Source organism: Trachurus japonicus, chromosome 16 (assembly GCF_045865225.1).
Source record: "Trachurus japonicus isolate A0001 chromosome 16, Traja_1.0".
Classification (NCBI taxonomy): domain Eukaryota; kingdom Metazoa; phylum Chordata; class Actinopteri; order Carangiformes; family Carangidae; genus Trachurus; species Trachurus japonicus.
Window position 1 is genome coordinate 11,543,973 of NC_140922.1, and position 26,555 is coordinate 11,570,527.

Sequence of the window (26,555 nt, forward strand, 5' to 3'; positions counted from 1 at the left end):
TGGGCAGGGCAGCAGCTACTGGGTCTGAAGCAAAGTCGTCCTTACTGTTGTCGGTGGACAGTTTTTTAGTCATGAGTTCTCCTTCTCTCCACAGAGTGAACTTTTCTCACTGAATTACTGCTGCATGGGATTTTTTTTTTTTTTTTGGTTGTCTGAGAAACATCCTGGAATTACTGTCACGCTGAAGATTGCTTCATTGTTTTAGAGTCGTGACCACTTCTGGCTCCAGTCACCTCCTCTCTCACATGACACCGAGCCCCTAAGGCAAGCTGACATTTTGGCTCCACGGTGTCCACTGTTTCCTCAGGAGAGGCTCCCGCTGGAGTTTGATCTCTGCTGAGTCCAGTGGCCTGCACTACAAGCCTGCTTCATTTTCTTTGAGTTAACAACAGATTCAGTCCAGTCTGATCCTCTCTCCCCACCGCCATCCCACCCCTTTTCTTTCTCCCTCGCCATCCCTCCCCCTCTCACTGTCATGTCAGTTTACTCTGTCGATTGATGTATCTCGCTGCCCCTCCATCCCTCACCCCTCCACCACCCCCCACCCACCAATCTCTCTGCCTTTCTTCCATCCCTGTCTTCTCCTTGATTTGCTGTATCTTTCAATTAGGCCATTCCTTGTCCAATCTCAGCTGGATGCGGTCTTCATGCTACTTGCGTGCTACTACTGCTCTTCCTATATGTGTGGGTGGGACCAGTGAAGTGTGTATCTGTGATGCCTCGGCATGGAATCACATCAGTGTCACTGTCTGACAGGCCTTTACCGTCCATGGCGCTCCACTTTTCAACCTCCCTCAAGATAGTGGAAATGGAGGGAAATGGCTCAGCACATACTAACTTTTCATTGTCCCCCTTTTGTGTGTCTCCTCTCCCAGTGCCAGTAATACCATGTCCAGGCCAACAGGGGGCGGTGTCAATGATGTCACCCGCTTCCTGTCATCGGGGGCGGCGCCGCCAGGGTCTCCCACCTCCAACTCGGTGTTCTCCGCCGCCAGCCAGGCCGACTGGGCGGCCAAGAGGCTGGTGTGGGTGCCATCAGAGAAGCATGGCTTTGAGGTAAGCTGGTGTTGTCCACTCGGAGGAGAAGTGGACGACCTTTGGGCTTTTGTTCCCACCAATCACCAACATCTACTTGAGAACACAGTGGTTAGATTGGGTATATTTTATTATTATTTGTTTTCACTTCTCCTCTATTCTGTTAAACCTCTGGTAAATTATTAGCCCCAAGTATGTGCTTTACAGAAGGGTGTGTGAAACAGGTGGGGCAAAGCAGCGCAGGGTGTGTGTGTCTGTATGTTATCATTTTTAATCCCATGACAATGTCCTATTTATGCTTGTCCTCTTCCATTAATATGCCCTGTGATGCTTTCTTACACACAGTCACAAGGCTCTTGTCCTTATATTAATATTAATTAATATTAAGTTCCACTATGGCTTGGTGCTTATATAATGCACATTAAAAGTTGTCATTAGTCGATACTGTAGGATGTGACATATGAATTCAATGTCCTATCTCTGTGTCTCCCGCTCTCTGCTGGACTGGTTTCATAGAGAGCTCTATGAATAGAACAATACTCTCCTTCAGCCTCCTAATGTTAAAGAGGCCGTTGCAGAAACAGTGACTTCATTTTACACTCATGATCTGAGAATGGCACTGCTGGACAAACACTCAAACACACAGACACACACCGAATACACACAACCATACACTACACACACACAAAAACATGCACGCTTTCATCCAGTTTTATATTCTGAGCTTCTAGCTCAATCTGTGACTAATATACACCCACATGCATGCAAACACAGACACACACATACAGTATGTTGTGTGCATAGCAAGTAGCAGAGAGAATAAAGAGTAGCAAATCAGAGTCTCGTGACCTGGTCAGTCACTCAATTTACTACTTCCTGTCCAACAAGCCACAAGAGAGACAAAGGAGGTCCTCTCTTCTTCTGCTTTCTTTCTCCATCTATTCTTCCGTGGTTGAATATAATGACACTCACTCTCTAATTCTCACATATTATCCAATACACGTTCAATATTCAGGCTAGCTACTTACAGTAACTGTAGAGTTAAAGGATCAGATGTGGATTGTTTATGTGTCATATGCCAGTAACTACAAATCTAAAGTGCAGCTACAGTTTTCCAAAGCAAGCTAAAGCTAATGGCTACTAACTTTATTAACTTCTATTCTTTTCACTGCAGAATAAAATTCAGAATCTTGGTAATCCTACACAGTGCCACAGTGTAGTCTGTTTTATTTTTAGTCAAAGTTATTTTCATTATGAGCAAGGACTGCTCTCAAAGCTCTCTGTTGGTGCATCATAGGAAAATGAAACATCAACATGTTTGTGACTGCTGAAAAGCCTTGACCCTGCCAAACAACAAATTGATTTAAGATGTTTTGAATTTTAAAGGAGAAGGGATTGATTTGTGTTTAGAGAGAGCATTTATCAAGCAAACTTTAAAGTATCTGCTAATTCTCTTTCTAATCCCAGTCGGCCAGTATTCGTGAGGAGCGGGGCGATGAGGTGGAGGTCGAGCTTACAGACAGCCAGCGGAAGTTGACTCTGTCCAGGGAGGAGGTGCAGCGGATGAACCCTCCTCGCTTCAGTAAAGTGGAGGACATGGCCGACCTCACCTGCCTCAACGAAGCCTCTGTGCTGCACAACCTGAGAGAGAGATACTACTCTGGTTTGATCTATGTGAGTGCACAGAACCCAGCATAAAACTAACATGAGTCTCAAAGCGGTACACCTGTACACACACGTGCACGAACAAGAGGGAGCAGACTGGGCACCCACACAGCCTGTGGCGTTTTGTACATGCATGTGTTAGCAGTGGGCTCCTCTGGCATCTCCTGTGTCACTGATATGGGGCAGTAAGAGAGGTGAGGAGTCGGTTTACAAAGTTGCTCGTGTGTGGCAAAGGGGATGGCTCAGGTTTCTTTTGCAGACAAGAGTGCGAAGAAGAGTTATGAGTATAGATTGATGCACAGTAAGATAGACAAAGATATATAGATATAGATAGACATAGAAAGATATATAGATGTATTGATAAGTATAAGAAGATATACAGATGAATATCACTAAATAGAAACAGAGAGAGAGACAGTATCCTGACAGTAGATACTAAACATAGAGTTGATTGATATACACACAATTTAACACAGTTGCCTGTCACTATGATTACTGACCAATCTATGCATTTTGTCAGTCTCTTTTTTTTTTTAATCGACCAAATGAATAAACAAACTAAATTAAACTGTGATATGTGATTAAGAGATGGGCAGAGAGGTGCAGGGATGGATTTTTGAAATAGCTGATAGGTGTGTTACAATATAAAATTAGGTGAAGGGGTTTGGTGTATGATGAACAAGTTTTTTTCCCACTATGGTTGGAATGAATTATGAGAAAGCTGATGTCTGGGTGTGGTCACGTCTGTATTAAAAATGACATCAGCGGCTGAATTCAGGTGAGTCACAGTTCTGCTTTATAATAGAATTACACAATGAAACCTTGGTAAAGATTACAAAATATTTTACATTGCAGCGTGATTAAACTGGTGTAGGAATGTATTATACATTTTATGAGTGGGTGAAGCAGACATTTTTTTCATAGTGATTGTGGGTGTGAAATTATGTTTTGGTGTCAGGTATGTAAGTCACACACTCGTGTACGAAGTTAGTATGTCATTTTTAAATGTTGGAAATGAGTCCTCCATTCCAGACATGTTCGACTCTTCATTTGCTGAAGAGACAGTTCCCACTAATTAGCTTAGTCCTGAATGTTTGGATAAGGTGTTTTGTTTACCTGTACCGCAATAAGTAAATTATCAAGCATAATGGTGTCAACTTGCATAACATATTGGATCCAGAAAAAGCCTGACCTGGACTTCAGACCACTCATGGTTTACTGCCTTATTTTAAACTGAGGCAACAGCTAAATGAGATTGTGATTCAGCTGCAACTAGGAGCAGTAAAGCCACACACACACTAGTACCCACAATTGGCAGTCTCCAGGAATCTGGCATCAGTCACTAAAACCAAGTGAGCCAAGAATGCAGAAACAGTGAATATATTCAATAACAGACAGTAATCCAGTTATTTACATACTGTACATCAGCATTTTTGAATGAATTACAAAATGTGTATACCAGCCCATTCTAACAGAACTACAAGGAAGTGAGACAGTTTTTTTTTTTCCGGCCTGAATTGATATCCTTAATAACAGGTAAATGTAAAATGTAATGAGGATCAGCTCATTAAAAAAAACCTCTCCCCTTCTGTGTGTCCTTCCAGACATATTCAGGATTGTTCTGCGTGGTGGTGAATCCTTACAAGAACCTGCCCATCTACACAGAGTCCATCGTGGAGATGTACCGGGGCAAAAAACGCCACGAGATGCCACCGCACATCTACGCCATATCAGAAGCTGCCTATCGCAGCATGCTACAAGGTACTCAGCACTATCTGTCACCTCTGACCCCTGATAAACTTGACACTAACCAACCCATACGTCCTCTATCAGCTGAGCTGGCCTGGAATGTGGTGCTGAATCTCCTCAGTGATCTTTGATCACTAAGCCACACTAGTGAACACTGTATGAAGGTGTGGTATATCCTCAACCTGTGGCTCTTAAAAAGCTTTAAAAGTGAAGATAAATATAGAAAATTGAGTTTTTCGCAACTCACATCTCTGGGCGTGACTCTCTTTTCAATGACATCACTGCATATTTGTTGTTGTAATGATAGGAACCACAGTGGTTAAAGGCATTTATTTAAATCCCTACCTGTCACGTTGAGTTCATGAAACAGAGGCCGAGAATTCCCACTACAATTTCAAAGCAGTTTAGGGTCGATTGAGCAATGTCTCTGCCTCAGGATGTCTTCCTGAGATGACAGGACAGATGAGACTCATTTGCCGTCCCCACTCCCACCCCCTCCTCAGGGCATGATGTGGGTGTGTTACCACAGTGATCGAACCTGTAGAACCAGTATGAATTCTTACAGACTCAGCGTGTGAGAACCTTTTAAAGCAGATACAAGCAGTGATGTGGATGTTAATGTCCACCTTCTGCTGCGTGGTCTGGCAGCCCGGAGGGAGCAGTTCAGCTGCTGACCTGCTTCTCTCTATAGTACTAATTAATGGAATGACTGACAGGAAAAGTGCGATATTTGAACACTAGAGTAGTGCACATGTGACCATTTCTGAATTAATATTATGGATAGTTGTATTGATAATCAAAACATGTCATGTAAGGTGGAGGTTTCCACAGGGCTTGGTGCTCAATTAGTGGGGTCGGAGGTTTAGTGTAACGGTTACCATATGGCATAGGTAACCTCCTCACTACCATACAGCACCTAACACTGGGTCATGTGAAGGAAACATGTGTCAACATGTGTAGACTCATTCCATTAACTAATTAAATAATTCATACTCTGACTTTGTGGTTGACTGAGTATTTGTTTTATATTCTGATCAAATTATGTTATTTCCTCATACAGTATGACTTGAGTATGTAACAGTAACAGTATGACACACTGTTTTTTCCCTTCCTTTCACAGACAGAGAAGATCAGGCAATCCTCTGCACGTGAGTAGCCTGCAGTGGGACACCAGTGTTTCTGTGTTATTTGCCATGAGGAACATCTCTATAGGGGTCACATTGAGTGTGTCTTCCTCTCCCCTGAAGTGTGTGTGCATGTGTATATGTGGTGTGTACTTCCATGTGTGTTAACCCCTGCACGCATATGTGTATGTTATTGTAATATATTAAGGTTTCATGCAGTGTGGGAAAAAACGGATCCGGTTTTGGTATTTTAGCCTTTATTGGTTTAGTAGAGCCAAACGTGAGACAGAGGGATGACGTGAAACGAAAGTCCCAGACCAGCATCAAACCAAGGACATGTCTTGTCTTGAGCACTGAGACACCAGGAGAAACTGTTTGAATCGGTTCTGGCTCCTTTTCAAATATGGTTTGAGTAACTGGCCACGTAAGCCACTGTAATAACTCCAGTACAGAAATGAAACGGTTAGCACTCCACTGTGCTGACTCCTCCACTGTTCCCACACACGTCGTCTATGCAGCTGCGAACACAACTACAGCTCTGCCAGCTGGCTGTTTTTGGCCCTATTTTACCCGTATAACTGTTTTGAATATCATTTGTTGCTCTGTTGTCCATGTGGGATATGCGCATGATGATATTTGTTGTTTTACAGAAAACTGTAGTTGCAATTTTTACTTTTATGTTCATACTGATATTCATATGAGCACATTTTCAAACATGAATTCAAAGAGTCACAACAGTAACATTAGATCAATACAAGTCAGGACTGAGCAATCATGCCTGCACTATGTACTGTGGGCTTCTGTCTGTCTCTATCCATCATTTGTCTACCTACATGTTTGCCTGAGGTTCTACCATCCGTCTCTCTGTCAGCCTGTCTTCCTGCCAGACTCTTCCTGTCATTGTCAAGAATCCCACTTTAGGTTCATCTTGAATCAGTGTATTTGGGACGAAGTGGCTGCTTCTTTTAGATCTTTTACAGCTGCTATTTTTGCTCCATTCTCCTACATTCTTCTCCAAGAGCAACAATACTGACGCAGCCTGTATCCTCCACACCTGCTTTCTATTTAGACTTGTGGCTTTGAATGCACTGCATGGGCTCTGCATTTATTGGTGTGATGAATGTGTGTTTGGACACTTCTGTCCGCGCGTGTGTGTTCCCTCTCTTTTTAATTCTAATGTGCACCATTCATAATTCCGACCATATGTGTTTAAGATGAACCATTCTGTAAAGAGAAAGACATTTATGTGGTCGGTTCTGTATGTGTACGTTTGTTCCAGAGGCGAGTCTGGAGCTGGGAAAACGGAGAACACTAAGAAAGTCATCCAGTATTTGGCTCACGTTGCCTCCTCCCATAAGGGTGGCACTTTGGGAAGGAACAAGGAAGCTGTGCAGGTATGCCACACTAGAGACCCACACCACAGAAGTAAAAATGAAAGAAAAGACAAGCGGCTGCAAACAGCATGTACAACAAATAGGCTTCTTGGAGCATGAAGAATGAATAGAGGGAGAGACACATTACTGTAATGGACAGGAGAAGGACAGTTTGTCATCCCTCTTGATTAGATTTAAATTAGTTAGATCCCTTCATCTTGTCAGCACTGTTCCCTTTTGGTCCATGCAATCCATTCATATTTGATGTGTGTTGTCACAGACTGTTCTCCTTTGAAGTTTTTATTAATTTATTTATACCAATATACTTAAACTAATATTTAGACAAATTGTTATGTGTGATATTCCTTCCTGTTCATTTCACGTAATATGAGCTACCTCTGCTGTGTTTGCAATGTGGTTTTATCAGTTGATCTTTTCTGCTCTCTGCAATCCACTGTGTTTTTTCCCTAATCACAGTTCACTGAACCAGCTGCATCGCTTTTCTTTTTATTTATTTATTCATACTGACTGATCTTATAATTACTATATATCAAACATTTCCTGCAGGTGCACTTATGTCTGTCTTTCCTTAAACTCTGACAATCAGATCTATTTTTTCTCTGCATTATTCCTTACCTACCTTCCTTCCAGCACTTGCTTCCCCTCATTGGCTTTTCTCTGCATTGTCCTTCTCTCTTCCCTGCATGCTCAGATGGATGGCTCTAGGTCTTTAACAAGAGGCAGTTCTTTGGCGAACAGGGTGAGTTTCCTCTGTCCTTCCCTTTGCTTTTTCTCTGCTCCAACTTTCTCTTCAATGGGCCACAATGATTCTGACTAACTCAGCAGAGTAACCTCAAGCCTTTAAACTGTCACCACTGATGTGGCTCCCCATGTTGTTTGTTATTATTACTGTCTTATTTGTCTTTTTTGTTTGTTTATCCCATTCATATGTTCATCCACCCACTCTCCTCCGCCCTAAAACTTCATTTTTCCCTACAATTCGTCAGAGTTTACAATATGTGAGTATGAAAGTACTTGGACGACTTTGGGTTTATTGATTGGGGATCAGATTTTATAGATATGGAACATTTCATGTTGTACATTGACTAGAGCTGATATGATTCTCTTAACAAAATAAGAGCAATCATATCTCCTGTACATGTGGCTTTCCTTTCTGACTTCTGACTGAAGAAAGCCTGGCTTTCATGGGGCTCTAGTTTTGGCCTGTTTTTTTTTTTCCATTCTCTTCTTCTTGTAATACCAATGGATGTAAGGTTGGTTCCCCATTCTTAATGCCTTGTAAATACACAGGTGTTTGCCGAACTTCTCCTGTAGCAGTGGTTTTGATCACATAAATGATGTGTGAATGCGGTTGAGTGTGAGTTTGGGAGCGGGTGTGGCCCTGTGTGTGTATGTGTGTCACAAGTGTTCTGTGCATTTAGTCACTTCAAACCTGCCGACCTCCTGCTCTGTGAATGAGTGTTTGTGTATGTCTGCTTGCCAGTTTTTACAGTCCACCCGTCCCCCGCAAAAGCAACAGTCACTTCCTTGGTGTCCATCACTGGCTGCTGCTGCTGCTGCTGCTGCATAGACGGCTGCTGCACGGCCAATGCGTCATGCAGTAATGCACTACAGCTAGCTAAAGTCAGCCAACATGTGGCTTGTTTGTGATATTAGCATCTGCGGCTTCCCTCTTCCCTCATTACTCTACAACAGTGGTTCTCAACTGACTCGTGTTACTTGCGCTTTAGAGATTGTCTTTTCATAATGTAAGAAATTAAAATTTAATTAATTAAGTTAAATGTGAAACATGATTGATGTCCTTGTTATTGATTGCTGAATTAATTAGAGCTGATGTTGAGAATCATTTGCTGCTGGGTCTGGCAGTGGTGTGTGTGTGTATGTGTGTCTTGTGGATGTTATTTCAGGCTCTAAAATGCACTGCTTTGTGTCACTGCTCTTTAAGGATGAGTCATGATTTTTTGTTTTTATTTTATATAACAGTCAGATGGTACAGTAAGTCCAAAAAGAGCAGGATTCAATGGTGCATTTTAGTGGATGGTGCCTATGGATGTCCTTGTTGGGGCTCTTATCTCTGTGGTATTGTGAAGCTGATCTGATGTCCTGTCCTGTGTGTCTCAGGGTGAGCTGGAGAGACAGCTGCTGCAGGCCAACCCCATCCTAGAGGCCTTTGGCAACGCAAAGACTGTCAAGAACGACAACTCTTCTAGATTTGTAAGACCCAGCTAAATGCATTCATTTGTCCTTAGCTCAGTATCTGTGGTTTGAATATTTGCGGTTGAAACCAACTAAAACATAAAATATATTCTCCTCCTTCTTCAGGGTAAATTCATTCGCATTAATTTTGATGTGGCGGGGTACATTGTTGGTGCCAACATTGAGACCTGTATCCTTTCACATGTCTTTGGACAGAAAAGTAGAATTTCATAGATTGGACTTGAGCACCATTCAGTTTTGAGTTTTATCACAGTGTCAAAAGGTAGAAATGTTAAAAACAGATCAGAGCTAAAGTAAAAAATATTTTATCATTAGAACCTGCACTACTCTGCAGTTTTTGGTTGTAGATTCCCTTGACTCATAAATCTAGACCTCCTTGAAAAGTCTCGGGCCACCCGTCAGGCCAAAGATGAGAGGACATTCCACATCTTTTACCAGATGTTGTGTGGAGCTTCAGAGGAAACAAGAGGTGAGCAAAAAAAAATGAGAGTGATGTGCTGCTATAGATGCATTTTATATGTTGTTCGCAAAATCATTGGTTTGGGAATTTATCACTGTCCTTAACAATGTCCATGTTATTTCTGCTAAATCTCTCTGATTCACCTTTTGTCTTCTTCTCTTCCTTAGCGGATCTTCTCTTAGGCACTGCTGATGAGTACCGCTTTCTCAGTGGAGGCTCCATCCCTGTTCCTGGTCAGAGCGATTCAGAGAACTTCACCCAGACCATGGACTCTATGGCGATAATGGGCTTCAACCCAGAAGAGTTGATGTGTAAGTGAGGGGATAATACAGAGGGAAGAAAGAGAGCGGGTAGTTCATTCCTTGCACATTACCTCCTTACTAATAATCTCCTTGTTTCTCCTTGTCTGACCTCTTTTCAGCCATGCTGAAGGTGATCTCCTCTGTGCTCCAGTTTGGAAACATTTCTTTCATGAAGGAGAAGAACCAGGACCAGGCATCCATGCCTGATAACACAGCTGCTCAGAAACTGTGCCATCTGCTGGGTATCAATGTGCTGGAGTTCACCCGGGCCATCCTCACTCCCAGGATCAAAGTGGGTCGAGAGTATGTGCAGAAGGCCCAGACTAAAGAACAGGTAGGGTTTTATAAGCATCGACTTCAGCTTGAAGGATGTGTCCCTGTGAAGTGCATCCAACAGTGTTTCCTTTCCCCTCTAGGCTGACTTTGCCGTAGAGGCCTTGGCCAAGGCCACGTATGAGCGTCTGTTCAGATGGTTGGTGCACAGGATCAACAGAGCTCTGGACCGCAGACAGAGACAGGGAGCCTCCTTCATAGGAATCCTTGATATTGCTGGGTTTGAGATCTTCCAGGTTTGTTCATATGATGATGATTGTATTTCAGTTCATCTGACCTGTGTCATTTAGCGGAGGAATAACAAAATGAATGCAATCTGTTTTTCTCTTGCTTCTGTTTTAGGCATAAAAGATATGATAGTTGACATAACGTGACTTGATATTATTGAATCTTCATTTGCTTTCCTCCATCCCTCCTCTGCAGCTCAACTCCTTCGAACAGCTGTGCATCAACTACACCAACGAGAAGCTGCAACAGCTCTTCAACCACACCATGTTCATCCTGGAGCAGGAGGAGTATCAGCGGGAGGGCATCGAGTGGAACTTCATCGACTTTGGCCTGGACTTACAGCCCTGCATTGACCTCATTGAGAGACCGGTATAAACACACAGAAACATTGTGTTGTGTTCTTTCTTAAACCCTGCCATCTTGAATTATAAAATCCACATTTCACTCAATAAATTTTGCTGTTTTTCCCTGTCTTTGTCAGGCCCACCCACCTGGTGTTCTGGCCCTGCTGGATGAGGAGTGCTGGTTCCCCCGGGCGACAGACCGCTCATTTGTGGAGAAGCTGTCTGCTGAGCAAGGCAGCCATCCAAAGTTCTTCAAATCAAAGCAGCCACGTGGGGAAGCCGACTTCTCCATCATTCACTATGCTGGAAAGGTATCCCTTGTTTTGTTTTGTTTTTAGCTCATTTTCCCATTCAAATGAACCACCCAGCTAAAAGGCCCTGTGCATGTCCTGTCTTCTGTCTCAGGTGGACTATAAGGCAGATGATTGGTTGGTGAAGAACATGGATCCTCTGAATGATAATGTGGCATCTCTGCTCCACCAGTCATCGGATCATTTTATCTCAGAGCTTTGGAAGGAGGGTGAGGCCGATTTACACTTCCATTCTCTTCTCTGTACAGTAACTCTTTAGCTAGTTGGCTATATACACAGTATGCAAAAAATGTATATTGAAAAAAAGTAGGGTAATGTACTTTGAACTGTATTTTTTAGGTTTTCCTGGTGCAACATGTACTAATTTAACTGTATTTCTTTTTCTTCTCTGTCTTTGTCATGCATCTATACTATCTTCCTGCTGCCATTACTATTGGCTCATCTCTTTTCTTCTTCCTTTTTGTTCTCTCCTTTGTTTGCTCCTCTATTTTCCTCTTGTTCCTCTCTCTTGCCTCTCTGGTAATTTGGTGCTCATTTGGGCTCCCTCTCTCCTTCCATCTTTTCGTTCTCTCTGTCCTCTCCTTCTTCCTGCATCAGATATTCAAACTCTTCCTCGTGTGTACTTCTTTGACTCCTATGCCACACTACAGGCTAATGGCTCCGACAGTAGGTTTTTCTCCTCCTCTGTGTGTCACATTCACATTCCTCACTCCCACATCTTCTCACATTTCTCAATTGTTTTTTTGTCTGCCCAGTCTTTGATTGCAGTGTGCCTCTTTGTGTCATTTTGTTGGCTTTTTAGTTCTCGTATTTGTCCTGTGGTGTCATGAGCTACTCCATATTTTAGCATATTTCCACTGTGCTGTCAGATCAATGCTCTCTCTTTGCTCTTTTACCAAGTTTAAGTGACAGTGCTGTGCTTGTGTGGTGTTTTTTCATTTGTATAGAAGTGACTGACATTGGATTTGTAGAAATTGTTGCAGCATGCTTTTAGTTAGTCATTAAAGCCCAATTCATCAGCACATTACTGACACACAAATACTGATGCAAACAGTATTTTGCCTCTAGACACAGCCACTAGACACAGAAATGTGATCCTGGATCAGCTCTATAGATGCAGGAATATTTTTTGGCTTAACTTCATAGTTTCTTCACGCGTGTGTCCCTCAAAAGCTGCCAAATCAGGAAAATAAATAATGAAATCAAATTATCATGTTCTTAGACAGATAAACCTGCGGCCATGCTGTCTAGACATGTCCAAAGTTAACAGGTTGAGCTGGAAAAGCTTTACCTGTATTGCAATAAAAATTGCAAAAGTGTTTGATTGGCAGTTGTGCGTGAGAAAACGTCCTCCTCTGGTTGTAGGTTTCCAAAGAAAACATATCTCTGCATCTCCAATGAGCTTTGCATCCATTGTTAACCATCTGATATCATCTGTCCAGAGCAATGATAACAGATGTGAGAGCAGGTGTGAAATGTTCATGCCATCAAAGTGCCATGCCATTCCCTCGGGCATCACCGTGCCAGATAATGTCTGGCAAACACTCAACTTTTTACCCTACCTACTTTACAAGTGCTGTTGTGTGTTGGTCCAGTGGACAGGATCGTGGGTCTGGACCAGGTGTCGTCAGGGGAGAACAGTGGGCCGGTCACATTCGGAGCCGCGGGACTGAAGACGAAGAAGGGAATGTTCAGGACTGTTGGTCAGCTTTACAAAGAGTCTCTCACCAAGCTGATGGCCACACTGAGGAACACCAACCCCAACTTCCTACGCTGCATCATCCCCAACCATGAGAAGAGGGTGAGACAGGCGGAAACTGGGCAAAAGGAAAAGAGTGTGGAAGAAGCCTGGATGTCTGACCTTTTGTTCTGTTCTCTCTCTCCTTCCTTCTCTCTCTCTCAGGCTGGTAAACTGTCTCCCCACTTGGTTTTGGACCAGCTGAGGTGTAATGGAGTTCTGGAGGGGATCCGTATCTGCAGACAAGGCTTCCCTAATCGCATCCCATTCCAGGAGTTCAGACAAAGGTGTGTGTGTGTGTTTGTGTGTAAGAAGGTATTTTTCCACCACATAAGCTGTCGGACAACCAGTAAGCTACCTTTCATAACCATCTGTCCATCTCTCTTTCTCTGTCTCACTCTCACTCTCACACACTACATGTTTCCTCAAGCACTTACTCTGGCACCTGTAAATGACCCTTTCTGCACCTTCTCAGTGTCAAACACACAAACTTAAAGCACCACTCTCGTCCTCCAGATATGAGATCCTGACTCCTAATGCTATCCCTCGCACCTTCATGGATGGCAAGCAGGCGTCTGAACTCATGGTGAGGCATTTTCCAGGAGCTGTGAACATACAGTGTTGTGTTAAAAAGACCAACCACTTAACCCTGTGTCCTGGTTCAGATCAGTGCTTTGGAGCTCGATCACAACCTGTTCAGAGTGGGTCAGAGTAAAGTCTTCTTCAGAGCCGGAGTCCTGGCCCACCTGGAAGAGGAGAGAGACTTGAAGATCACTGACACCATCATTCGTTTCCAGAGCGCATCCAGAGGCTTCCTAGCACGCAGGTATAACAACAACAGAGAGTGAGAGCACCGGTGAGAATGACCAGCTTTAGTCTGGGAGCCACAACCACCTATTTACAGGTTGATAGCACTAAATGTTCTGTTAGTGAAGTTTAAACATGAATCAACTTTACTTAGCTTCAGTCCTCAGACAGCAACCATCACTCTTTAACTAAACGAAGGATAGAAGAAGAAAAACATCTAACACTGGTGGTGTTTCCCTTTAAGGAGCACTTGCTGCTGCCATTTAGGAGACAGTGTTGTATTTCTCTCTTAAAGGAACATTAACATTTAATGTCTTCTCAGCCCAGTTCAGTGACAGATCTTTGGCACAGTGTATGGGAGCCTGTAATGACATAAATGATAGTTATATTATTACAGTGAAAGTAATTAATGAATTTAACGTTCAAGGATTTGTGGTTTGATGAATCTGCAATAACACAACTGAGGCAAGGCAAGTTTAATTTTGAAAGTAAGTTTCTCACACAAAGGCAGTTCTACATATATCATTATCAACAGAAAAGGCTGCTGAACAAGTTAATGTGACAGAAGGTATCATTAGTGTTTTTTTCTTGAATATCTTAGTTGAGACAGCAGTTAACAGACCTGCTAATATGGGACATTATCTACTCTGTGTGCCTCGAGGGTTGATCCACCTCAGTAAATCATTTTAGATGTGACCTGCATCTGTGCTGTGGCTGATTCATTGTGTTTTAATTTGTTTCCTCTCAGAGCCTTTTTGAAGAAGCAGCAGCAGCTGAGCGCTCTGAGGGTGATGCAGAGGAACTGTGCTGCTTACCTCAAACTCAGGAACTGGCAGTGGTGGCGACTGTTCACTAAGGTACGGTGAAAACAGCTATGTCACAGTAGAGATGTGTCTGCCTTGAAGGTAGACATCTCTAAGTGGAACTAAAGAAGAAGAAGTTTATTCTACTCACTTTTACCTTAGCAAATTTTTCATATTTTCTCATAGTGACTTTGGCCTAGTCCACACATACCTGAGTTTTTCACATCCAAACCAACATGTTTAAAAAAATATCTGTCTATATGTAAACACAAAAACACAAAACAATTGCAGTGCATTGCATACAAGTAATACAGACCAACAATAGAAATGCAGAGAAGAACACCAGCCCAGTTCATGAAATGAAATCACTAGATCTTGACCTCTAACCTTTGTCCTGGTCCCACCAGGTGAAGCCCCTGCTGCAGGTAACTCGGCAGGATGAAGAGATCCAGGTCAGGGAAGCAGAGCTCCAGAAGGCGAAGGACAAGCTCACCCGAGTGGAGCAGGACTACGTCGAGCTGGACAGGAAACACGCTCAGGTAAAAACGCCTCAACCTTATTCAGCCGATAGTCCACCCCAGTTCCCAATACACTGAAACTCCAATGCTCTGACTTTCATCCTTCACTCATCCTCCTCTTTCTGTCACTATGTAGCTAGTGGAGGAGAAGTCAGTGCTGGCTGACCAGCTGCAGGCAGAGGCGGAGCTGTTTGCGGAGGCGGAGGAGATGAGAGCCCGACTGGCCAGTCGGAAACAGGAGCTGGAGGAAGTGCTGGGCGAGCTGGAGAGTCGATTGGAGGAAGAGGAGGAGAGGGGCGTGCAGATGACTAATGAGAAGAAGAGGATGCAGCAGAATATACAGGTTAGGAGGGATATTCTGTTTTTCTGCCAGGGTTGTTTATTCACAGAAACAGGAGAAAACATAAAAACAAGGACTTGTTATAAAAGCCCTGAATTGGAGGCCTTGTCTTTCATTTACCCCTTTCTATCTTCATCAGGATCTGGAGGAGCAGTTGGAGGAGGAAGAAACCGCCCGACAGCGCCTCCTGCTGGAGAAGGTTACCTTGGAGACTAAAGTGAAAAGCCTAGAAACCGACCTGCTGGGTGCAGTGGAGCAAAGAGACCGATTCGGCAAGGTGGGCATCATATTAAAGCCGCGTGTGTGTTTTATACATATTCTGTATGTGTTTCATAACCATTTACAGTATCATGATCATGTTTCTCTGAGCAGGAAAAGAAGCAATTGGAGGAGCGTCTGAGTGAGGTGACCGACCAGCTCACTGAGGAAGAGGAGAAAACCAAAAGTCTGAACAAACTCAAGAACAAACAGGAGGCTGTCATCGCAGACTTAGAGGGTAACTGTTCTAATGTCAATCCAGAGATGATCTTAGTGTATTATGCAGAAAGTTAGATTTTCTTTGTAGTGATCAGATGATGTGGTGATGTGGTGCTGTGATGGCATTAAAATAAAATAGAAAGTTATTCATATGATTTTGATGTTTTAAACACCTTTTTCACTTTTTGTAAATGTTCAGGTACAATATAACTTTATGATGCCTAACCATTGGACTCATATTTTACCACCCTAATTTGTCATTGTTGAAATGTTGTCTGTAACTTGCTTCATAACTGTGTGCAGAGCGCCTGAAGCGTGAGGAACAAGGGCGCCTGGAGCAGGAGAAGTGGAAGAGGAGGATGGAGAGCGAGTCGGTGGAGGCCCAGGAGCAACTGTCGGATCTGGGCATGCTGGCCGCCGAGCTGAGGGGCAGTCTGGCCCAGAAGGAAAAAGAAATCACCACCTTACAGGGCCGGTGAGACACAGGAGGGCCTTTAAAAATGACAGGTTTTTTTTAGTTTTTCCATACTACATCGCATTTTTCACTAAACTCTCTCTGATTTTTGATAGGCTGGAAGAAGAGGGTGCTCGCCGTGCTGAAGCTCAGAGGGCACTAAGGGAGGCCATGTCCCAGGTGTCTGAGCTTAAGGAGGAAGTGGAGAATGAGCGAGGGATGAGGGAAAGGGCGGAGAAGCAGAGGCGAGACCTGGGGGAGGAGCTGGAGGCTTTGAGAACTGAGCTGGAAGACACTTTGGACACAACAGCTGCTCAGCAGGAGCTAAGGTGAACGATGTACAACAGGAATCATGGAATTAGAAATATCATATTATGGTTTTTTTTTTAAACTCTTTTTCTCTTACCCCTTTTTTTATCTGTATAGGTCTCGTCGTGAGGCAGAGTTAAGCGATCTTCAGAGATGCGTTGAAGAGGAAACTCGCCGCCATGAGGCCCAGCTGTCAGAACTCAGAGTCAAACACAGCGCAGCCATAGACAGCCTCCAGGAGCAGCTCGACAACAGCAAGAGAGTACGAGAACCTACACACACACACTCAAAAACATACGTGGGTAAACGTGCTCCGTCACTCATCATCGTGTGTCGTCCACTCTGTCTTTCAGGCACGTCAGTCCCTGGAGAAGGCCAAGGCAGTGCTGGAGGAGGAAAGGCAGAATTTGTCCTCGGAGCTGAAGAGTCTCCAAGCGAGCCGCACAGAGAGCGAGAGAGGTCGTAAGAGGGCCGATTCTCAGCTGCAGGAGCTCAGCGCCCGCCTGGCTCAGGCTGACAGAGAGAGGGAGGAGAGGGAGGAGCGAGTACACAAGCTACAGGTGCAACAGAATACAAAGACACTGATACTGAACCATAATCTACCAGGGTGTTTATTTGGTAAATTCTGTATCTGGTCAAGCAGGTGAAAGCAGAGTGCTGTGGTGCTGTAAAGAGATCCTCTTGTATTTGTATTTTATGTTGATACGTTTCCCTCCTACTGTCCCTTTCAGTGTGAGATTGAGTCTCTTTCTGGCAATTTGTCCTCCTCTGACACCAAATCCCTTCGGCTCGCGAAAGAGGTCAGCAGCCTGGAGAGCCAGCTGCATGATGCAAAGGTAACAAACTGAAAACACACAGACACCTGGGTTGGGTTGGCTTTTGGACTAGTCCCACTGACACTTGTTATATTTTCTACTATAGCTGAGAGAGTAAAAATATTTCTTATACGAAATAAACTGATGTTGGGCACTCCCCCGGTTCACTCTGTACAGCGCAGCCCACATAGGCAGTGTCCTAATTGCAGTGGCCCAGGTTCAAATCAGAATCGTGGCCCTTTGCTGCATCATCCTGGTCTCTCTCTCCCCTGATTTCCTGTCTCTCACGCTGTCCTATTGTAATGAAAGCATAAAAAGAACAAAAATATATCTTTAAAAAAAGTTTTAAAGAATAAATTGAATTGATAAATTGGCTGCAGTCCTAGTTCTAAAACCTCTTTGACCCTTTGTCTTTTCCTCTCTCTCTCTCAGGAACTGCTGCAGGATGAAACTCGTCAGAAGATGGCTCTGGCCTCGAGGGTGCGTGCGCTAGAGGAGGAGAAGAATGGACTGATGGAGAGACTCGAGGAGGAGGAGGAAAGAGCCAAAGAGTTGACCCGGCAGATCCAGACTCACACCCAGCAGGTGAATCAGAGCCCCACACACGCTTTTGTTTAACTCACTCAGTAGATCGCTGTTGCTTAGTGTAGTTTAAATAACCATACCCATGGCCACAACTCTATGCTCCTTCTTTTGTAGCTGGCGGAGGTACGTAAGCAGTCAGAGGAGGTGAACACCGCAGTGGAAGCCGGAGAGGAGGCACGCAGGAAACTTCAGCGAGAACTGGACAGCACCATCCAGAGGGAGCGCCAGAAGGAGGAGGAGAAGGAGAGAGTGGAGAGGCAGAGGGAGCGTCTAAGGGAGGAGATAGAGGACATGACTCTGGCCCTGCAGAGAGAGAGGCAGAATTGCACAGCTCTGGAGAAGAGGCAGAAGAAGTTTGACCAGGTTAGAAACTCATCGGTCTGCTTTCAAACACAGACCGCAAAATCATCCTCCTAAGGAGCTCACCTGACTTCACCTGCTTCACTTTTCCCCCTCAGTGTCTAGCTGAGGAGAAGGCCGTGAGCACTCGGCTGGCAGAGGAGAGGGACAGAGCAGAGGCAGACAGCCGGGAGAAGGAGACAAGATATCTGGCACTGTCCAGAGCCCTGCAGGTGAACTGTTGGAGAGCAGACGACACAAGACAATTTGTTATGTATCTGTGATCATAGTGATTAATCCTCTGTGTTTCTGTTTGTAGGAGGCTCAGGACCAGAGAGAAGAGCTGGAGAGGGCCAACAAGCAGCTCCGTGCAGAAATGGAACAGCTTGTAAACCAACAGGATGATGTCGGCAAGAACGTAAGAATCTTCCTCAGGACTCGTTTGTTGTTTCTCCGTTTCAGTCTCCAGTTTGTCACCCTGTCTTATCTGCTCCTGGATTAGGTTCATGAGCTGGAGCGGACCCGGAGGTCCTTAGAAACAGAGGTCCAGAACCTGCGGGTTCAGACTCAGGAGCTGGAGGAGGAGCTGACGGAGGCGGAGAATTCAAGGCTGAGGCTGGAGGTCACCCTGCAGGCGCTCAAGGCTCAGTTCGAGAGGGAGATCAGCACCAGCGAGGAGAAGGGAGAGGAGAAGAGGAGGGCGCTCAGCAAACAGGTAGAGAGGAGGAAGAGAGGAAATCAAAGGAGGCTTCGCTGTGATTCCTTTCTCCAAAACACTCAAAACGTTCGTATTTCCTCTGTTCTGTGCCAGGTGAGGGAGCTGGAGATCCAGCTGGAGGAGGAGAGGAGTCAGCGGTCTCAGTCCGTGTCCTCCAAGAAGCAGCTGGAGGCAGAGCTGCAGGAGGCCGAGGCCCAGGTGGAGACAGCCAGCCGTGGCAAAGAGGAGGCTGTGAAGCAGCTACGAAGGCTGCAGGTAAAGTAGAAATTTCCCCACGCGTGCACAATGATTTTCTTTGCCTATCATTGCACAGCCTTTGTAACACTGATTTGTATCTGTCACAGGGTCAAATGAAAGAAATTCTTCGTGAGCTGGATGAGATCAAGTTGACTCGAGACGAGGTGATCTCCCAGTCAAAAGACAGCGATAAGAAAATCCAAACCCTGGAGGCAGAAGTCCTGCAACTCACGGAGGTGTGTGTGTTCAACTGAAGATAAAAGGCCTTTGATATGAGTATAATGTTGTAAATGACACGTGGTGCTCATTTCTCTGTGTAGGAGCTGTCTATATCAGAGAGGCAGAAGAGACAGGCTCAGCAGGAAAGAGATGAGATGTCAGATGAGATGGTCAACAGCAGTTCTGGAAAGTTAGTATCTCTTTATCACTAATATATATTGTGTTTGGGCCTCTGTTGCTGTTACTAAAATACAATGTTTTTGTCCAGAACTGCACTATTTGAGGAGAAGCGGAGGTTAGAGGCTCGGGTGAGTCAGCTGGAGGAGGAGCTGGAGGAGGAGCAGACTAACTCTGAACTGCTGGCAGAGAGACAGAGAAAGACAGTTCTGCAGGTAAGTGCACACACACACACACACACACACACACATCTGTCTGTTATATCCAGGTAATCACACACTGACCTTGCTGCTGTGCCCGTGCTCTAGGTGGAGACTCTGACTGTGCAGCTGCAGGGAGAGAGGACTTTGGCCCAGAAGGCAGAGTCGGCTCGGGAGCAGCTGGAGAGGCAGAACAAGGAGCTGAAGACCCGACTGGGGGAGATGGAGGGAGCCGTGAGGGGAAAACACAAGCTCAGTGTCGCCGCCCTGGAGGCCAAGATCGAATCAATGGAGGAGCAGCTGGAGCAGGAGAGACAGTGAGAGAAATGGACTTACACCATGACACACAAACATAGAGTGACATAAACCATGCAAATGAAAATGACTAAGACACAAAAATAAGTAGGTTAAAAGTCACATTACCAGTTGAGCGTCTTTGTTTTTTTTAATCCCCTGCAGATACAGTATAAGCAACATTTTAATCGCAGCATTGTCCACAAACCAAAGAGTGACCTTAAATTTAGCAAACAATGTCATACGTACTCTGTGAAATCCATTACTCTAAGGCAGGTCAGCAGTTTCAAACAACAGGACAGAGATGAGGGATGTATGGTGAAAAAACACACATATTTTATCTTGATATAGTATATCTGAAATTGCTTTGTGCAGCAGGTCGATTCTAATGACCTTTGGTGTCTCTCAGGGAACGAGCCATTGCCAACAAGCTGGTGCGAAAGACAGAGAAGAAACTGAAAGAGGTGATGATCCAGGCAGAGGACGAGAGGAGACATGCAGACCAGTACAGAGAACAGGTAAGGAAGTTAACGTTTCTGGGACTTTAGATGTCGAGGTGAGCCACAGAAACACACTCAGAGTGAGGTGGCCCGCAACAGAGCATTGAATAATCATTTAATGGGGGCCATGTCAGCTAAAACCACAGCTGTAATTGTGGCCCAGTGTACAGGGAGTGTAGGAAAAATCATCCTAAAATGAGTGATTTATCCGGCTCAGTCCGACCTAATCCTAATCCTGCCCGGCATCTGTGTGGTCATTGGAGAGGTAGAGCGTACTCCACTCCGAAAAATAAATCCCTTAACCACGGCAGTGACACTGACTCTCCTCCCAAAACATCATCAGTGATAATCTGCCAGACTTAATCTGACTCCTGATCCCTCCTGTTCCCAGACTAATCTCTTTTTTTATATTCCCGTCCCCTTCCCTCCTTTCTTCTTCCCTCCAATCTCGTGCCTCGCCCTGACCTCTGCAATGCGCTCTGTCCCTTTCCACCTCATTCCCTCTGTCTCTCCCCTGCTCTCACCCCCCTTTGGCACTCCTCCAGCTGGATAAATCGATGGTCCGACTGAAGCAGCTGAAGAGGCAGCTGGAGGAGGTGGAGGAGGAAAACTCTCGCTCCAACGCCCAGAAGAGGAAGCTGCAGAGAGAGCTGGAGGAGCTCACCGACAGCAGTCAGACTATGACACGAGAGATCACCTCCCTCCGCAGCCAGCTCAGGTAACTGTGTGTGTGTGAGACTGTCTTCATGTGTTCGAGTGATCGTCATTTATTGTTTTGTTTGTTTTTAACCCCTCCATTAACTTGTTATGATTTGTTTTGCTTTGCTCTTTTTCGTTGCATCCATTTGTGTCCATCTAACTCTGACTCACTGTCCATCTGTCTGCGTCACACCAACCCTCAGCATCCCTGAATGGAGACCAGATAAGTAGGTCACCATGTGTGTTTTTGTTTTGTTTTTTAATTTAGTTTTTTTTATCATTTGTGTTTGTCTTCTGTGGAAAGGTGGAGACTTGAAATACATCTGCAATTCATGAAGTACACATGTTGAACATTTTGCAACAATTTTTATTGTTTGTGTGTGAAGCTATGTAGCTATTTGATGGAATAGTTTTGGAAATAGAATTATGTGTTCATGGTAAAAGTCTGATGCATAGTCTCATGTCTATACAGTAAATATAAAGGTGGTTACCTTAGCTTAGTGTTGGAGAGATAATAGAATTTGCACCTCTAAATATCACTGAATGACATATTTCATCCCTTTGTTTAATCCATAAAAAAGTGAAAAAGAAAAAAAAATGGTTCTGGTACCAGCACTTTGCTGCTTTTCTGTGTGTCTTATTTTGCGTCTGAAAATACCACTTTATAACTCAAGGACGTTGAAGACGTTAGTTTGGGTTCTCTGATTTCTCCCAAACATTCATTGAAACAAACAATAATGACAAGTAGTTTGTAGTGGCTGATAGACACTAGTTTGTCTCAGCCCCGTGTTGTTTGCTTCACACTGCACTCTGCTGTTTCACAGAGGGACATACTGTAACTGTCTCTCTCCTCTTGTCCAGGCGTGCTCCGTTGCCCCTGGCAATGCGTGGACGCCGAGCGTTGGTCGATGACCTCTCGTTGGAGAACTCTGACTCTGAAGAGCCCCCAGCCTCTCCGACTCCCTCCTCTGGACTCCCAGGGACCCCGACTCCCTCCTCCGAACACAGTCTGGACCCTCCACCTCCCTACAGCGTCAACAACACAGAGTGACGCACACATAGCCTCAGTTACACACACAACATGTACACATCCACAGCCATACGCACACACACACACTCACAACCTGGACTACTCAGGGGTGAAGGAGTGACACACTACATTACAGCACTGTAGTCTATGAAAGTGAACACACAAAGTCATATAGGATACATACATCAGGCGCTATAACTATAAGACAACCTCTGATATATCGATGCTTTTCAAGATTTTGCCTCATTTTTTTCTGAACAAGTACAGAAAATCTGTAAAAAAAAAAAAAAAAAAAAAAAAGAAGAGAGATTTTACAAAGAGGCAACTGGAATCATTTTTATTTTGTAACAAACTGTGACATAAAAAAACAACATAACAGAGCCTGGGAATTTCTGCATTACATTGCATTACGTCTCTGTAATGCGCTTCTGAACAAAATAAACTACATCTCCCAGAATTCCGAGGGGAAAGTGAATTATTACCAACTAATTTCATGATGCTGTATAGAAGCTAGAGAACAGAAACATTATGGTGGTCGTGTCTTTTACATGAGGAGGTATTTCAAAACTAAGCCATGTTAAACCCTTTGATGCAGATTGAATAATTATACAAACTGATTTCACAAAGGGCTGCTGGAGAGAGAAAATACTTCTGAAAGGTGTTAAGACAATCTATGTTAATGTTACGTAAAATAGCCAACAGGAGAAGTCATGAAAAGGAGAATCTCACCCTCTTTACGAGCGTGTTTTACGTCCAAATGCGATTTGTGGCATCTTATCTTCATATGTCAGTTAACTTTTTAGAAAATAAAAATGAAAGTTTGAATAATCTGGAAAACAGAGAGAAATAAACTGTGAATGAGAGACAGCAATGTTTAATCAAACTTGTGTTAAAATGGTTGAAACTGGGAAGCATTACATTACGTTCCCTAAATACTGATCTCATTTTTCATATCGCATTGGTCACAATTTTAGTACATTTGACCCCAAGAAGCTGTCTACATGCAGTCACGCTCGCTGCATTAAGGTTGTATTAAATGATAAATCCTTTTTCTATAGATTAGAAACAGTACGTTGTTAGACAATGCAGTAGGTAGTATTAGATAGTTTCTTTAACTAAAGTCTTAACATATTGCTTCAGAAATCTGAATTTGTATAATTTATATGAAATATGACCTTAAGTTATTGATCGCTGGTTGTTTTCTGTACGACTCCATCTAGGGAAGCATGTTAGTCTGATTGTTTCTGCTCTTAGACCAGGTTACATTCATGGACGGCTTCGGCTCGTCTCAGTTGGCGTTACAGGATAAGGTCTTTTTGCATGGAAGACCTTTCTGGTTAAAGTCAGATTTATGGATTGTCTGCCACAGCAACGTAATTACTACTGCGTCAATTATCCTTTTATCCAAAGCAAAACTCCTTGTGATAATGGATCTTTTTTTTTTTCTTGTCTTATTTTTCGACTGATAAATACATCACATTTTATTTTGAAAAGCATCTTGTATGTACATTGTACTTTTGATTTTCACTGATTGTGTAAATTATTGATCAAACAAAGCTTTTGTGTTTAACCAAATGGTGGGCGTATGGATGAGAAAAAGGGACATCAAATTGTAGAAAACGTAGATAGATGTAGAATAGAGTAGAAAACAGGAGTAGAGACTGCTGGGTGTTCTACTATCAGCGTTAGTAGAATAAACTGAGTCTCTGCTCACAGCTCCCTCGTAGAAGATTGTAGAATAACTGAGCACGAGACTCGAAGCATTTTCAGTTACTAGTAGTATTAGATTAAAAAAATGACAATGGAGGCACTGAGGAATGAATTTTTACAAAGCAAACGGCAAGTAGAACAAAAAGTAGATTTTTTTTTACCCTAGCTAATGAAACTTAAAATGACACGCGTATGTGCAGTTTGACGATGATCCTGCTTCTGTGAAACCTGCTTTTAAAGATGTTTTTCCTGTAGGTGAAACATCTCCTTTTTTCCAGCATGTTTTAAAAAAAAAATCATTTTAACAAGTGAAAGTCATTTTTTAAAATAAATTTTAGGTTTCTTTAGGACCTTCTTCACCACCTGTTTGCCTGTCACAGCTTTGACCGCTGTCCAGGACATTAATGTGATGTCTAGTGTTTGACATGAACATAAAGAAAAACAAAGGAATAGTTTGACATTTTGAAGCTACAGCCACTTTGTTCATCTTAGCACAAAGACTCTAAAGCTCAATGATCAACACTTATATCTGTTTTATCTTTAAACATCAGCTTGTGCCGGATGATTTCTTGCCCAGTAAGCAGAGACTTCAGGAAGTCATTACTGCAGGCCATGAAATACTCTGAAACATGATTTCCCATAAAGCAGCTTGTGACCAGAAATCAAATTTAAATGCCAAACTATTCCTTTGATAAACCGAGACCTGCTGCTTCAACTAGAACGAATGTCACAGCTGCTTTAACTTTCAATTGGAACTGAAAGATAACTATTGTGTTGCTATAAGGAATTATTGTGAATGTTTTTTTTTTTTTCATGATTTATGTCTATATAGGAAAGGGTTAATGATCCAGTTGGTGTTTACCGTTGATTACACACAGGACCAGTACAGTAGTTTCCGGTAATCAGGGTTGTCATTAACGCCCCCCTTTCCCTCCGTCTGCTAACAGGTTTACAATGCACTGAGAAAACCAGAACAATGAGTGTGTACAGTATTTAACAGGCCTGACGTCCCGTGTGTATCCATACTTTCAGCTTCTTTTGTTTCTTGCCATACCAGGTTCACCATAATTCAGTTAGTGACAGGTGAGGACAGATCAAACTAGTTGGGTCAAGAAAGAATTTGACTACTGATGACATATATTTAACGCCCTATTAAAGGGTTTTATTTTTTATTTTATGTATGTACAATTATTTTATTTTAGCAATAGGGAAAAGATTTTCTTTGAAGCTGTGTTTTTTTAATGATATTGTGTAAATGCTGCACTTTACACACCACTACCAGTGGAGACAAACACAGCCGGACACTGTCAGTACATCGTGAGTCTGCTTTATTGTTATGATTTAATTGCAAAGACACCAACATAGCATTAAGCCAAATCAGCTGACATCACGTGTCATCGCGATGTGGTCTGTCACTCTGAGCTATTCACTTAAATGTCGTAATCTCAAAATGTCATATCAACGTGGCAGCGATGTTCACGCCTTGATAGACCAAAATCTGAGGACACGTGGGTTGAACTGCTGGAACCAGAACTGACCGGTTCTGTTCCCCCGTAGCAAGAGACAAGACCGGTGCTTCTCTAAGGTGTTTTTTTTCTCTCTGTGTTTGTTTATGGCTACTGTGGAACTTGAAACATTTTGGAAATGTGTTCTATTGTTTTAGCCTTTCTTCTTTTTTGTTAATGATGCTGTAATTATAAAACATCTGACTGGGGTTAACTTTAATATATGTCGTTGGTTTTGATCTTTGTGTGTCTGTGTGTTTCTTTGCACAGGTCAGGCATCCCGAATTAAGCTCATACAAACACACAAATACACATTGGGGGAAAAAAACATCAGAAAAAAAATTTGAATTGTCGCACATTATTCATCCATTTTATTCACATAATAGATATTTGACACCATTTATACAGGAAATTTCATTCTTAACACTACTGTAGTCAACACACAGACTGACACACACAGCTCAAATAACAGTTAAAGCGTTAAATATGAATTAACATTAATGTTTTGGTGCATATTAAATTCCAGTTAATAATAGTAATACATAATATTTTCAGTCTAGCGTGTAACAGAACAAATTTGTTTAATTTGTTGTGTAAGAGCTCTCACTGAGGAATTAGATTGAATATTGCCAAAAGAGGCAAAGAGAAACTGAAGAGCCTGCAGGAAAAATACTTCAGAAATTTTTTGAAACAAGTACCAAGTATATTGGCCTGCTTCAGTTAACTAACAATCTTGAGTTGCATCATATTCAATTAACCAAAATATGTTGTCAAATGGGATCCTGAAAAATTCAATACATATTAGCTTTGATTGTCAAAAGATTTGATTTTTTTAACCACAGATATCAAGATGAAAAACAATAACCGTGGAGTATAAATAGCATTTCTGTGTTACGCTGGGATTTGGATTAAAAAAGAC

At 43.2% G+C, this 26,555-nt stretch overlaps 1 protein-coding gene across 7 annotated transcripts in view; it reads left to right on the forward strand.

Moving 5' to 3' along the window:
• myh14 (myosin, heavy chain 14, non-muscle) overlaps positions 1-25,875 on the forward strand; it is a 28,593-nt gene extending 2,718 nt beyond the window's left edge. Inside the window, exons 2-45 of one of the 7 annotated variants that reach the window (XM_085801396.1) lie at positions 876-1,056; positions 2,503-2,709; positions 4,305-4,461; positions 5,570-5,597; positions 6,853-6,967; positions 7,659-7,706; positions 9,089-9,181; positions 9,290-9,353; positions 9,555-9,653; positions 9,812-9,955; positions 10,066-10,280; positions 10,363-10,515; positions 10,703-10,876; positions 10,989-11,162; positions 11,257-11,371; positions 11,760-11,828; positions 12,758-12,963; positions 13,066-13,187; positions 13,417-13,486; positions 13,566-13,726; positions 14,456-14,564; positions 14,918-15,049; positions 15,165-15,371; positions 15,508-15,645; positions 15,741-15,864; positions 16,149-16,320; positions 16,416-16,628; positions 16,726-16,870; positions 16,962-17,168; positions 17,340-17,444; positions 17,856-18,008; positions 18,123-18,371; positions 18,467-18,580; positions 18,667-18,765; positions 18,850-19,062; positions 19,159-19,320; positions 19,410-19,538; positions 19,623-19,711; positions 19,790-19,913; positions 20,007-20,215; positions 20,602-20,710; positions 21,238-21,410; positions 21,595-21,618; positions 22,253-25,875. In XM_085801396.1, coding sequence (XP_085657522.1) covers positions 889-1,056; positions 2,503-2,709; positions 4,305-4,461; positions 5,570-5,597; positions 6,853-6,967; positions 7,659-7,706; positions 9,089-9,181; positions 9,290-9,353; positions 9,555-9,653; positions 9,812-9,955; positions 10,066-10,280; positions 10,363-10,515; positions 10,703-10,876; positions 10,989-11,162; positions 11,257-11,371; positions 11,760-11,828; positions 12,758-12,963; positions 13,066-13,187; positions 13,417-13,486; positions 13,566-13,726; positions 14,456-14,564; positions 14,918-15,049; positions 15,165-15,371; positions 15,508-15,645; positions 15,741-15,864; positions 16,149-16,320; positions 16,416-16,628; positions 16,726-16,870; positions 16,962-17,168; positions 17,340-17,444; positions 17,856-18,008; positions 18,123-18,371; positions 18,467-18,580; positions 18,667-18,765; positions 18,850-19,062; positions 19,159-19,320; positions 19,410-19,538; positions 19,623-19,711; positions 19,790-19,913; positions 20,007-20,215; positions 20,602-20,710; positions 21,238-21,410; positions 21,595-21,618; positions 22,253-22,442 — 6,171 coding nt within the window. In that variant the 5' untranslated portion in view covers positions 876-888 and the 3' untranslated portion in view covers positions 22,443-25,875. Of the gene's footprint in view, positions 1-875; positions 1,057-2,502; positions 2,710-4,304; positions 4,462-5,569; positions 5,598-6,852; positions 6,968-7,658; positions 7,707-7,757; positions 7,966-9,088; positions 9,182-9,289; positions 9,354-9,554; positions 9,654-9,811; positions 9,956-10,065; positions 10,281-10,362; positions 10,516-10,702; positions 10,877-10,988; positions 11,163-11,256; positions 11,372-11,759; positions 11,829-12,757; positions 12,964-13,065; positions 13,188-13,416; positions 13,487-13,565; positions 13,727-14,455; positions 14,565-14,917; positions 15,050-15,164; positions 15,372-15,507; positions 15,646-15,740; positions 15,865-16,148; positions 16,321-16,415; positions 16,629-16,725; positions 16,871-16,961; positions 17,169-17,339; positions 17,445-17,855; positions 18,009-18,122; positions 18,372-18,466; positions 18,581-18,666; positions 18,766-18,849; positions 19,063-19,158; positions 19,321-19,409; positions 19,539-19,622; positions 19,712-19,789; positions 19,914-20,006; positions 20,216-20,601; positions 20,711-21,237; positions 21,411-21,594; positions 21,619-22,252 lie in introns of those variants that run through there. The other 6 variants (XM_085801397.1, XM_085801399.1, XM_085801398.1 and 3 more) reach the window with 6 other exon arrangements.
• Positions 25,876-26,555: the final 680 nt, after the last annotated feature.